General features: G+C 41.9%; 1 protein-coding gene across 1 annotated transcript in view; it reads right to left on the bottom strand.

Moving 5' to 3' along the window:
* Positions 1 to 13,530, bottom strand: part of ANKFN1 (ankyrin repeat and fibronectin type III domain containing 1) — a 1,096,304-nt gene that overhangs the window by 654,242 nt on the left and 428,532 nt on the right. The window contains exon 4 of the mRNA XM_077257596.1: positions 7,862 to 8,056. Coding sequence (XP_077113711.1) covers positions 7,862 to 8,056 — 195 coding nt within the window. The remainder of the gene's footprint in view (positions 1 to 7,861; positions 8,057 to 13,530) is intronic.

Raw genomic sequence — 13,530 nt, 5'->3', positions numbered from 1 at the left:
GGCTCCATCTACTGCCAGGAAAGACCACCCAAAGAGACAGGACACAGTGTTCTTTCTGAAGAGCGCTCTCACCCACCACTAATTAGTTGACTCTGAGACACTTTGCATTCAGGACAAATGGAACTTGCGATGTATTCATAAATCCATGAATATTTCAGAAACTCGATGATCGCATTGACCCTCCATTTACTGTGTGCCTCAATACTGCCAACATTTCAAATACTGCTAGTGTGTATTACAGGAAAATGCATGTATTTCATCATCCATATAAAAAAGATGTCCAGGCACTTGGACTTAAATGGTCATCGAAAAAAGAAAAGAAACAGGTTTTAACAAACTTGCTAAGGAAAAGTAAAATAAAAGGTTTTGCAGATCAATAAACTAGAAATTCTCAAAATAGTTTTAGAGGCAGTCTTAATATTATCTGCAGAAATAACACCAACATGCATGAAGGACATATGTTCTCTTAGCTTTTGGTGGGCTTCCAACAGATTCCACAGTTTCCTCTCACACTCCAAAAGCAGATTAATGATATTGTCTGGTGTAAAAGTCTGTGGACCCCCTTCCCACAGGGAATGAGTAGAGCAATGTTGGACTGGATCCACACTCGATCTAGTCAGAACATCCACTTTATTTGTCCACCTTTAATTGCATTATTAACATTGTATATAAGGAACATATAATCAAGGTGCATTAATACCTTTTTTAGTTAAATGAGTCCCAACTCAGAAGTAATATTGGAAATTGAGTGGTTGCAAAGTAAACTCCAAGTTGGGACATCTTCTACTTGTCCTTGGGGACTATTCAGAGCCTCAATCCATTAGATGATCTCTTGGCACCCTGATGTACGAGTCTCCATGCTGACTCCATGTACAACCTCTAAAAGCACCAACAATTAGCACACTAGCATCAGAACTAAATCATGCCGTTTGGTCTGATGGAACATGTCTACTTTTACATGATATGGCTGGTGGGTGTACATTATTTACTTGGGCAAGTGATGACACCAACATGAGAAAAATTATGGCCCTTGAATTGTGTGTAGCTTGGTGCTTAGACTTGCAAACCTACTGTATAAAGTGGTTATTAAAAATAAATACTGACACCCTCTCATTGACCATTTATTTTTATTTTCAATTGTTCCCTGATGAAATATTGAGCATGAACTGGATGCAGGTATACGTCAAGGAAAAGGGTAGGTCACATTAGGTTGGCTTTTTGAGAGCAAAACTGGAAAAGCTGCAAGAACAAGGACCATACGTGGAGGAATTATAAACTCATTTGCATGTTAGAACAATGGGGACTCCTAGATTGATCTGCTGCAACACAGGTAGGTTTTAACATGTCTAAGGGTACCGTCACACAGTACAACTTACATCGCTACGACGGCACGATTCGTGACGTCGCAGCGTCGTATGATTATCGCTCCAGCGTCGTAGACTGCGGTCACACGTTGCAATCACAGCGCTGGAGCGATGCCGAAGTCCCCAGGTAACCAGGGTAAACATCGGGTTACTAAGCGCAGGGCCGCGCTTAGTAACCCGATGTTTACCGTGGTTACTAGCGTAAATGTAAAAAAAAACAAACAGTACATACTCACCATCTGATGTCCGTCAGGTCCCTTGCCGTCTGCTTCCTGCTCTGACTGAGATCCGGCCGTACAGTGAGAGCAGAGCGCAGCGGCGACGTCACCGCTGTGATCTGCTCTCACTTTCCGGCCGGCAGACAGTCAGAGCGGAAAGCAGACTGCAAGGGACCTGACGGACATCAGATGGTGTGTATGTACGGTTTGTTTTTTTTTACTTTTACGCTGGTAACCATGGTAAACATCGGGTTACTAAGCACGGCCCTGCGCTTAGTAACCCGATGTTTACCCTGGTTACCAGCGAACGCATCGCTGGATCGCTGTCACACACAACGATCCAGCGATGACAGCGGGAGATCCAGCGACGAAAGAAAGTTTCAAACGATCTGCTACGACGTACGATTCTCAGCTGGGTGCCTGATCGCAGTAGCGTGTCAGACACTGCGAGATCGTAACGATATCGCTAGAACGTCACGAATCGTACCGTCGTAGTGATAAAAATGCCACTGTGTGACGGTACCCTAAGACTCTTAACATTTTCTCCCTTGTAATGTAAATTATTTATTGGGCATAAACCATCTGACAGTCTCTAGTTAAGCTTCTCGGCAGCTGATGCTTTGCAGTCACTCATTTTGAATATTTTGCTGAGTCAGTGGCCTAGGCTGATGGAATAAGGGTGATATTACAAACATGTGCTTTATAAAAAAAAGATAATTGAGTGTTGGTAAGCAGGAGTTCTGCCTTAGCATGTCATTAGATTATTAAAGCAGGCATCCCCCAAGCCAAGAGTGCATAATTTGCGCCTTTGAATAGATATAGTCAAATGCAACAATAACCTAGAAGCCTATCCATTATCTTAGTCAGATCAAGTTAAAGACAAAGTTAGTAGATCTCCCATTGAGGCCCTTAAAGGGAATCTGTTGCCACGTTTTTATTATGAAATATGAGAGCAGCATAATTTAGTGCCTGAAACCCTGATTCCAGGGATATGTCAGTTGCTAGTCTGCATGCTGTCATTTTGATACAATCACTGTTTTCTTTACTGCACATCTAGCAGTGCAAATAATGCTGAACCCTGTATAATGCTGCCCACACCACAGATTGAGGGAAAGCTGCTAATCAGTGCTGTGAGTGTGGTTACGTAGAACAGTTAACCAGGAGTCATGAGACACATAGTCCAGCAGTGATAATCTCCTGATGAAAACACTGATTTTGTTGAAACAGCAACACACAATCCAGTAAGTGACACATCACTGAAATCAGGGACTCTGTCCCTACATCACACTGCTCTGCCATAGCAAAAACCTGCTGACAGATTCCATAAATGGTCTATCCAAGTACCCATACCATAGAAGAATCCACATCACAAATACACAAAACCGACGTTGGGGCTTTTTTCATACCTGGCAGCCAGATCTGTTGTACTGTATGATGGGTAAGACTGTCTTCTCAGTATTGTGCATATGAAATTGGCTTTTTGAAAAGCATTAGCATGGCCACCTTATTTATTTAATAAGTATACTACATGTGAAAATTACCGTTATTCATCTAACTCACCCTATAACTTTGTTATCTGGTTGCCAGTGTGCTTTTTCTTTCATTCTTTATACATTTATTGATATTATTAATTTAACTCCTTTTTTATTATTTTGCGTAACCATATTCTGGTAGAAGTCTCCTTCATTTTTGTACTTTCGGCACTTTGCACCCAACACTTTATGGCATTTATGTATTCATATTGTATAATGTGCATTTCCATGTAATTTCCATTATTTATTATTATATTTTTATTGTCAAGAAGATCTGAGGTTTATGGTATAATTTAATATATTTGGTTGGGGTTTAGTTACTCCACCTATATATTTTTGCACCCAGTTCTTCATGGCCCTCATGCTCTTATGCTATTGCATTGCAGCATGTGCTTACCTATATAACACTATTATTATATTCACATTTATTACTTAATACAGTGGGGAAAAGTATATAGTCAGCCAACAATTGTGCAAGTTCTATCACTTAAAAAGATGACAGAGGCCTGTAATTGAAATCATAGGTAGAACACAACTATGAGAGTCAAAATGAGAAAACAAATCCAGAAAATCACCTTGTCTGATTTGGCAAGATTTATTTTGCAAATTATGGTGGAAAATAAGTATTTTGTCATTAACAAAAGTTAATCTCAATATTTTTTTATACATCCTTTGTTGGCAATGACATAGGTCAAACATTTTCTGTAAGTCTTCACAAGGTTGGCACACACTGTTGGTGACATGTTGGCCCATTCCTCCATGCAGATCTCCTCTAGAGCAGTGGTGCTTTAGGCCTGTCACTGGGCAACACGGACTTTCAACTCCCTCCCAAACGTATTCTATGGGGTTGAGATCTGGAGACTGGCTAGGGAACTCTAAGACCTTCTTGTGCTTCTAATGAAGCCACTCCTTCATTGCCCTGGCAGTGAGTTTGGGATAATTATCATCCTGAAAGACCCATCAACATTTCATCTTCAATGCCCTTTCTGATGGAAGGAGATTTGTGCTCAAAATCTCACAATACATGGCCTCATTCATGCTTTCATGTACATGGATCAGGTGTACTGGTCCCTTTGCAGAGAAACAGCCTCAAAGCATGATGTTGACACCCCTATGCTTCACAGTAGGTATGGTTTTCTTTGGATGCAACTCAGCGTTTTGTCTCCTCCAAACATGATGAGTTTTGTTTCTATCAAAATGTTCTTTTTTGGTTTCATGAGACCATATGACATTCTCCCAATACTCCTCTGGATAATCCAAATGCTCTGTAGCAAACTTCAGATGGGCCCGGACATGTACTGGCTTAAGTGAGTATAATCTAACCTCTTTTTCTCATCTTTCAGGATACATCGGGAGCTTATCTACAGCATTACAGAATGCTGTAGATAAGCCCCTGATGCCAATGAACTTAGCTCATCTTCGATTTTGGGGGTGCCAGGTTCCCTTTAAGGCCTCTTTAGTCAGTCCCTGGTAGTTAAGGCCCAGGTCTCTGGCTCTCTCCTGTTAACTGGATACAGTCAAATTTCTGTACTCACTCTGTGTGTGGTTTTCCATTTGGTTATGCTCTGTTGATCCCACTGCTTGCCACCAGTTGTCATGGGGTCCTTCTCCGGTATCACACAATCAACAGAGCAAAAGAAGAGTGAACAATCCCAAGTCTTTGATTTAGGCAAAAATACGAAAGGTCCATATGCAATCCATCACACAGAGGATAAGATAGTCCAGAACCAGAATCCAGTTCAGTAACAGGATGAAAGCCCTAGGAAGTTATAGTCCAACAATCCAGCAGACAGAGGATAATGGACATAGTCCATATACTTTTCTTTCTCTCTGAGGTGCTGTGATCACATCATAGTTCCACACAGGATCTGAGATTATGTCTCACCTCCCTGAAATTTTAAAAGTCCCCCTCCTCATTCACAGGTCAGGGGGGGGGGGGTCGCAGGAGCTCATTGTTTCAACAAGCTAGTTCAATATGGCATTAGCATATTAGCAAACAGCATTATTCACTGACCCTGTGGAGATATAACCCTACAGTACTGTAGGGGGCTGATATCAGATGGCAACAACAGCCATTCATCAATTAGCAAATAACTCATCCTACAAGAGAACACCATGAAAAACAGTAAAATGTTAATACAAACAAAATGATCCTCACATACCATAGCCCACCATCACATTCACCATAGCGGAGTTTGGAGTGTGACTGTTTGAGGTTGTGGACAGGTGTCTTTTATACTGATAACAAGTTCAAACAGGTGCATTACTTGAGTGGAGGACAGAGGAGCATCATAAAGAAGAAGTTACAGGTCGGTGAGAGCCAGAAATCTTGCATGTTTTTAGGTGACCAAATACTTATTTTCCACCATAATTTGAAAAATAAATCTTGCCAAATCAGACAAGGTGATTTTCTGGATTTGTTTTCTCAGTTTTGATTCTCATAGTTGTGGTCTGCCTATGATGTCAATTACATGCCTCTCTCTTATTTTTAAGTGGTAGAACTTGCACAATTGGTCACTGACTAAATAATTTTTCCCCTCTGTAGGTCTAAGAAGTATGGCTAGTAGGGAGGCAGCATCATCCCTAGAAAATCTCTGCTCTACTACTAATGCTCCAAATGAAAGATGACTGGAAAGATGCAAATAGGGTCTTATCTGGGTAAAATGCACAAAACAATTGCCTAATGGTGCTCACCTGGTCAAGTTGTGTGCACACAACCGTTGATAACACTTGGGCTGCTGCAGACCCATGAAAAGCTGAGAGTGCAGGGTATAGAGAAGCGAATGGGTTGTCCTGAAGAAGAAGTCTGTATACTTCGAAACGCGTTGAAAAATAAATGACTTACAGTGGGATTGGCATTCTTCATCTTTTCCACATGTCAGCATAGAATTAACCCATTCGCTTCTCCATTACTTGCTATTACTCCGGACTCCTGGTGGTGGCTATTACTATTGTTAGGGTCATGGTGCTGCAGCCCTTACACAGCAGACAGTGCTGTACTGTTCAACTTGGCAACTGCTAACATCTGACCACCACCGGCATGAGAACTGCAGATTGAGGATGTGCCAATTGTCTGACCCCCAACATTCTGGGATTGATGATGTGGGAAATCAGGATCCATTTTGCATTCTCAGTCCCCATTTTGTGCTCTAAATCTATCATGTAGCAAGTTTACACAGAAACCCCCCGCCCGCTCTTACATATTCCAAGTGCCTGAGAAACTGAATAAAACCAGACACCTAGAAACATCTACCTCTAAATCCCACAAAACAGTTGCTTGCTTCTTTTTGGCATGAAGCTCTTTTTGTCAGGGGTGTATATAACCCTAGAGTGCATGGACACTGTGTGGATGACGCATGACACTTCATCCACAGGAAGCGGTGCAGGAAGATGGTGATTGCGAGAAGAGAGGAGGCGCCAGATCAGGACCAGAAATGCTTATAGGACCAGACCACCCCGTAGGTGAGTATAATAAAAGGCTTTTTTCTTATCTTGCAAGTCGAAATGGGGGCATATATACAGCATATTAGAATACTGTGTATGAGGGCTTACAGCTACTGGCCTTACCTCATATGGGAAAAACCTTGTGACAGGTTCCCTTAAAAGTGGAATATCTTGCTGGATACTGTGTGTGTGTGTGTGTGTGTGTGTTTGTGTGTGGCCTATTGATTCTCTCAGCTCGTTTATCACAACATTTCTAATCTGGCCTAAGGATAGGTATTTAATATAAAAGTTATGGCACAACTGTTTAATTATTAATACCAAGAATCTATACTCACTTTTCCTTTGTATTCACCCTTGAGAATTCAATATGTATAGAGGTAATGAAGATCACAGGGATTACATTTTATCTGCTTTCTCTCCTTGTGGGTGTTGTATACAATACTTTATCCAGAAGGTGTCATGTTTAAACACCCTCTTTTCATGATGCACTCACTAGACAGAAGTACTGTACTTCTCAGCAAACTGATATTGTGATTTACTGTAAGCAGTAGAGGGCAAGTGTGCTTATCGGAGGAGCAGAAGACTTTGAAGACATGCATTTTGCAATAAAAGCTCAGCAGCAAGATGCACATTCCTTTACTTTACATAAAATGTTTCAATTCCCAAGAAAAATAGAGCAAAAACACAGTTATAATTTGTCATGCTGCTGCAGTGCAGCATAGCGCAACCTCCACCAGGGGGAGCTTGAGAGGGAAGTGAGACTGCACACACAGAGCAGCAGCACAGACGCCACCAAGCGTCAAGAGAGTGGTCAGACAAGCCGAGTCAAAAAACCGTTAGAAGCAGAAGTACCAATAGTAGCAGCAGTATATGTGGTCAAGAACAGGGGGTTCAGCAATGATCAGAAGCGGATAAGACAAGAAGGCAGAAGCGAGTCCGAATAAGAGCCAAGTAAAAAACCAGAGAATCAAGCCAACAAACAGGGAAACATTGGGAAATGGGTAGACGGAGGGAGTCAACAGACAAGGGGCAAGTCAGGGATCACAGCAGGACAGATCAAGAGCTACCAGAGTCAGGTTCACACGCTGAAGGAAGAACTGTAACTGACACCGCCAGCAGGATGCATCGGAGCTAAATAGCACACCTGAACCCAGAATGAGGCAGAGCAAAGTTAACCCTTGACATGATTCACCCGGAAAAAGGGCAGGCAGGATTAAACCCTGGAACGGATCATGACATAACTGGAAAACAATAGAATAATTTAATCTTGGATGGGTTCATATTTAAGAGGAAAACTACTTACGTGCATATTCGTAACCAGTCTTCATCCTTTTATATAGGCGATATCTCCACTCCCAGGATTTAAGCAGCTTCTCTCTATCTGTGCTGTCTACTCCCAATCCTTCATTTTGTATTTTTACAGACAATTCACTCATCCTCATCTGGGCTTCTTCTACTAAAGAATTCAGGTGCATGGATCTGGATTCCAGGCTAACAACTGTAAAAAAAACCAAGGGACAGAAATTTTATATTCTTCCGTTAACATGCGTGTCCTCGCAAAACTAGCTAGACATTTATCTAAAACACAGTCAAAGCCTTTACATAAACCTTCTAGAGATACAGCGGCAGGAACATCAACAAAAAACTAACCGATATTTCTAAAATTACAACAGTTTAGCAAAAAAATAGGCAAAATTTCCTGACATCAGAGTAGTAAAAGATGGTTCAACAAGTCATATAAAGTGGTTGTCCAATCAGAAAAAAGCCCTTTCAAAATGCAGCTCCATGGGGTATAGCTGAACAAATGGGTACCACCCCTGACTACAGCTGTCTATGCCAGGTGACGCCACCACCAGCTAGACATTGTTATGTAGTCACATGAAGTATTCATGTGGCAGCTATTCAAATGAATGTCCATCCATTTTATAAAAATGAGTTTGCCAGAGCATGACTTAAAGAAGCACTCCTCCCATCAAAGTTTTTATCCTCTTAATATATTGCAATCATGATATTATATAGCACTGTGTACTTACAATTGCTCATTTTGCCTTTCTACCCAGCTAATTCTTCTCTATTCTCCTCTTCAACTCCTGACCGAGCTGCTCCCTCCTCCCTCTACCAGGGAATTTTACAGTGACTAGTGAGTTATACAGGGAAAATAGAAGGATTAGAAAGATTAAACTAGTCAGATTTTATTCACGTGATGTCATAGACTTAATGAAAAAGAGAAGAATTAACTTTATAGAAAAGCAAAATGAGCAATTGTATGCACAGTACACAGTGCCGTATAATATGATGAATCTAATATATTAATGCCATACTCAATTTGATTGGAACACTTCTTTAAATAATATATATATGTTCTGTAGATTATAAGTACACTAGTAATATTTAAGTACTTATGTACTATAGATATTAAAATGGAAATGAGAAACATGTAATACAGGTGTTTAGCAAGGAAAACAATTATTTAAATGCCGGTCATCTTCTAAGGATAGATTTCCTTGAAAGGAAAAATGTCATCAGATTCATGCTGCCCCTACCACTGGCACGAATCAAACACTGTCTGTGCAATTTCAGTCAGGAATGTTTTAGGCTGCTTTCACACTAGCATCGGTACAGGCCCATCGCAGTGCGTCGTGCCGATGTACCGACGCATGCTGTGAAAGAAATGCCCAACGTGGGCAGCGGAGGCGCATTGCGTCTTACGACGCTTCCGCTGCCCCATTGTAAGGTCCGGGGAGGAGGGAGCGGAGTTTCGGCCGCGCATGTGCGGTCAAAAATGGCGGACATGACGCGCAAAAAAACGTTACATGTAACGTTTTTTTGTGCCGACGGTCTGCCAAAACATGACACAACCATCGCATGATGGTTGCGACGTGTGGCAATACGTCGCAATGCGTCGGTAATGTTAGTCTATGGGGAAAAAACGCATCCTGCAGACAACTTTGCAGGATGCGTTTTTTCTCCTGAACGACGCATTGCGTCATATTGCAAACGACGCTAGTGTGAAAGTAGCCTTACTCTGAGACAATGTGACTTTTTAAAGTAAACATGTTTTAAAATGCCAGCCATGTATATAGGATGAGTAGTCCAAGGCACGTCCCTGATTGGATTCTCGACCACCCAATTCCTTTTGACTGGCAGGCCGTTCACTCTGTGCAGACATAGTGAGAGATCCATCTTGATCAGGGTGATGAGAATCTGGCTTGGCTAGACTTGCCTTACACCAATCATCAGAGATACATAGTTCCTGGCTGACATTTAAAATTAGTCTCTCTCTGAAATCCTCTGCAATCGCGCAGCCAGTGTTTGATTCATGCTGCCTGTCGTTTTGGCAAAATGAATCTAATGACATGCTCCATTTCAGTAGAGAAGGTAGGCTAACTTTTTCACATGATATAAATTTGATAGGTAGGGAAGAGGGGCCTCAAAATGTTCCTTGAACTGGAACCCTAAATATCCCTTTCTCAGTACTATTGATGGTAGAGAGGCCCGAGTCTTCGACCTCCATATTCTCATGTTGATCCCTGGTCTATCCCCTCCCCCACCCCAAGGAGTCTGAGACAGAAATGTAATGTGAATAAGACACACAAGACAAAACAGGGATAACATAAACCCTTTAGAATACAAAAGCACACACCAACAATAGGGAGGAGGATAGGGACATGGAGGAATAAACTAAATGGGAAACAGGGAGCAGGAGATAAACACACACTTACAACAGAACACTTCTAACCACTACTTCTCTTCAAAACACTTAGCTTAAGCACACCACAGAGGAAGATGAATCTCCAAACGTAACAACAAATTCCTATTCCGCAAAGTAAGGAAGCAGAGCTGTCACTGGCAGAGAGGGTCTGGCCAGGTTTTATAGGAGAGCTAAAAACCAGATCAGAAGCAGCTGAAATGGAGCTGCATGTTTCTGACCAACATAGAAAGGGTTGTTAACCTTTTCAGCACCAAAGGAAAACAAATTAAATTAATATGGGATCCAAATACAGAGGCTAAATGGAAAATCTCCAATTCACAATACACAGTGAACTTCTACCCCCAGATCTCCCAGGTTGGCGTGACACACTCGTAACATTTGTATTTATTTTGCCATGAATTGTTAACTATGCACTTAGATAATATAAAAATACAAATGATTTTCAAAGTTAAATTCTATTGACAACTAAAGCACACAAGTTGTTTTTTTTTACTATGAGGATCAATAAAGACTGGACATCTAATGCCTAAAATGTGTCCTTTCTTTTAAAAGATCATTTAATTCCTGTTTGTAATTTGGAATAATTGTTTTAAAGAAAATGCAATGCAAACATTTTGCAAATATAGTCTCAAAAGTGTTTTCAATTCACAGAGTCTATAAAAGAAAATTGCATTTATCTCTAACATCAGAATACATATTACCATAGGCGGAAGCCTGTATTCTGCATATAAATAAATTTGGCATTATTAAAATACCCCCACTGCTAATAATTATCATATTAATCCCACTAATGAAAGTGTAGGATCACTAATAGTGTTGAGCATTCCGATACCGCAAGTATCGGGTATCGGCCGATACTTGCGGTATCGGAATTCCGATACCGGGATTCCGATACTTGCCGCGTATCGGATACCGGAATCGGAAGTTCTAAGATTCAAAAAGCAGAAATTCAGCCAATGAGATTGATTCCAAGTGTGGGCACATCCTGTTTAGCATGGAGGGCATGAAACTACTGGCAAGGCTGTGATTGGCTGGTGTAATGATGTCATGATGCAGTTTAAAAGTCGCTGGCGCCATTTTGCGATCACTCTGCTGTGAATTCAGTTAGTGACAGGACGCTGTTTGCTGACTGAGGGACAGTTTAGAGATAGCGATTTGCTTCTTTGTGCTTTCCAAAGGCTAATTTAGCAACCGCTGTGTTCACCTACTATTCACCTTGCTTTTGCCTTGTAGCGCTGTTTTCACAGCGATCTGCAGGGTCTGTGTGTGTGTGAGTGCAGCCCAGTCTCCAGTCTGAGTGCAGCCACATAGGCCATCCATAGTTGGTTGTATTCAGTTCAGGGAGGGTGGTTCATTGCCTCATACTGTTCCTTTTTTTTTTTTTTTTTTCCCAAGTAGTGTAGTCTGCTGCTAATTTATTCAAAAAAATCCTATTAGTGTCTTTCCACCCGTCTCCAGCTAATTTGTGGAAAAACACTACATAGGATAAAGTAGAGGAGGGTTTTTGGGCCTTGCAGCGCCGTTTACGGCTGTCTGCACGGTCTCCGTGTGACTGCAGCTCGCCCTGTAATCTGTGAGCAGCTGTAGCCTGGTTGTCTCCAGCTCAGGGTTTTTCACTGCGTCATACCGCCAAATCAATTTTCTTTTTTTTCAAAGTAGTGTAGTCTGCTGCTAATTAATTTAAAAAAATCCTATTAGTGTCTTTCCACCCGTCTCCAGCTAATTTGTGGAAAAACACTACATAGGATAAAGTAGAGGAGGGTTTTTGGGCCTTGCAGCGCCGTTTACGGCTGTCTGCACGGTCTCCGTGTGACTGCAGCTCGCCCTGTAATCTGTGAGCAGCTATAGCCTGGTTGTCTCCAGCTCAGGGTTTTTCACTGCGTCATACCGCCAAATCAATTTTCTTTTTTTTCAAAGTAGTGTAGTCTGCTGCTAATTAATTTAAAAAAATCCTATTAGTGTCTTTCCACCCGTCTCCAGCTAATTTGTGGAAAAACACTACATAGGATAAAGTAGAGGAGGGTTTTTGGGCCTTGCAGCGCCGTTTACGGCTGTCTGCACGGTCTCCGTGTGACTGCAGCTCGCCCTGTAATCTGTGAGCAGCTGTAGCCTGGTTGTCTCCAGCTCAGGGTTTTTCACTGCGTCATACCGCCAAATCAATTTTCTTTTTTTTCAAAGTAGTGTAGTCTGCTGCTAATTAATTTAAAAAAATCCTATTAGTGTCTTTCCACCCGTCTCCAGCTAATTTGTGGAAAAACACTACATAGGATAAAGTAGAGGAGGGTTTTTGGGCCTTGCAGCGCCGTTTACGGCTGTCTGCACGGTCTCCGTGTGACTGCAGCTCGCCCTGTAATCTGTGAGCAGCTATAGCCTGGTTGTCTCCAGCTCAGGGTTTTTCACTGCGTCATACCGCCAAATCAATTTTCTTTTTTTTCAAAGTAGTGTAGTCTGCTGCTAATTAATTTAAAAAAATCCTATTAGTGTCTTTCCACCCGTCTCCAGCTAATTTGTGGAAAAACACTACATAGGATAAAGTAGAGGAGGGTTTTTGGGCCTTGCAGCGCCGTTTACGGCTGTCTGCACGGTCTCCGTGTGACTGCAGCTCGCCCTGTAATCTGTGAGCAGCTATAGCCTGGTTGTCTCCAGCTCAGGGTTTTTCACTGCGTCATACCGCCAAATCAATTTTCTTTTTTTTCAAAATAGTGTAGTCTGCTGCTAATTTATTCAAAAAAATCCTATTAGTGTCTTTCCACCCGTCTCCAGCTAATTTGTGGAAAAACACTACATAGGATAAAGTAGAGGAGGGTTTTTGGGCCTTGTAGCGCCGTTTACGTCTGTCTGCACGGTCTCCGTGTGACTGCAGCTCTATCTGTTGTCAGTTCAGCCCCCAAAAAATAAATAAATAATAAAGTTCACCAAACACACCAGTTACACCACTTTACATTTCTGTAGGCCACATTAGCTCATATTTGTGTCTAGTCCACACTTTAGATAATTAGTGCTTCTTATACCTGTTAGGAGGAGTTGCTCAGGAATAAGCACACAAATCCGTTAGTACTTTTCTGCTTATCTTTATCAGTCAACCAAGATGAAGAAGGCAGTGAGTAAGGCACGGGGGCGTGGGAGCCGTCGCGGAGCAGGGAGGGGACGTGGGGATTCTGTGCCTGCTGCGGGCACCGGTGACTCATCAGCACCCACTTTCACCAGGCAACAGTCGTTCATGCGAAGCTTTGTGTCCGAGCGCCGTACACCGCTGCTGC

This window comes from Ranitomeya variabilis, chromosome 4 (genome assembly GCF_051348905.1).
Source record: "Ranitomeya variabilis isolate aRanVar5 chromosome 4, aRanVar5.hap1, whole genome shotgun sequence".
Taxonomy (NCBI): domain Eukaryota; kingdom Metazoa; phylum Chordata; class Amphibia; order Anura; family Dendrobatidae; genus Ranitomeya; species Ranitomeya variabilis.
This window is presented reverse-complemented; position numbering and strand designations above follow the sequence as displayed.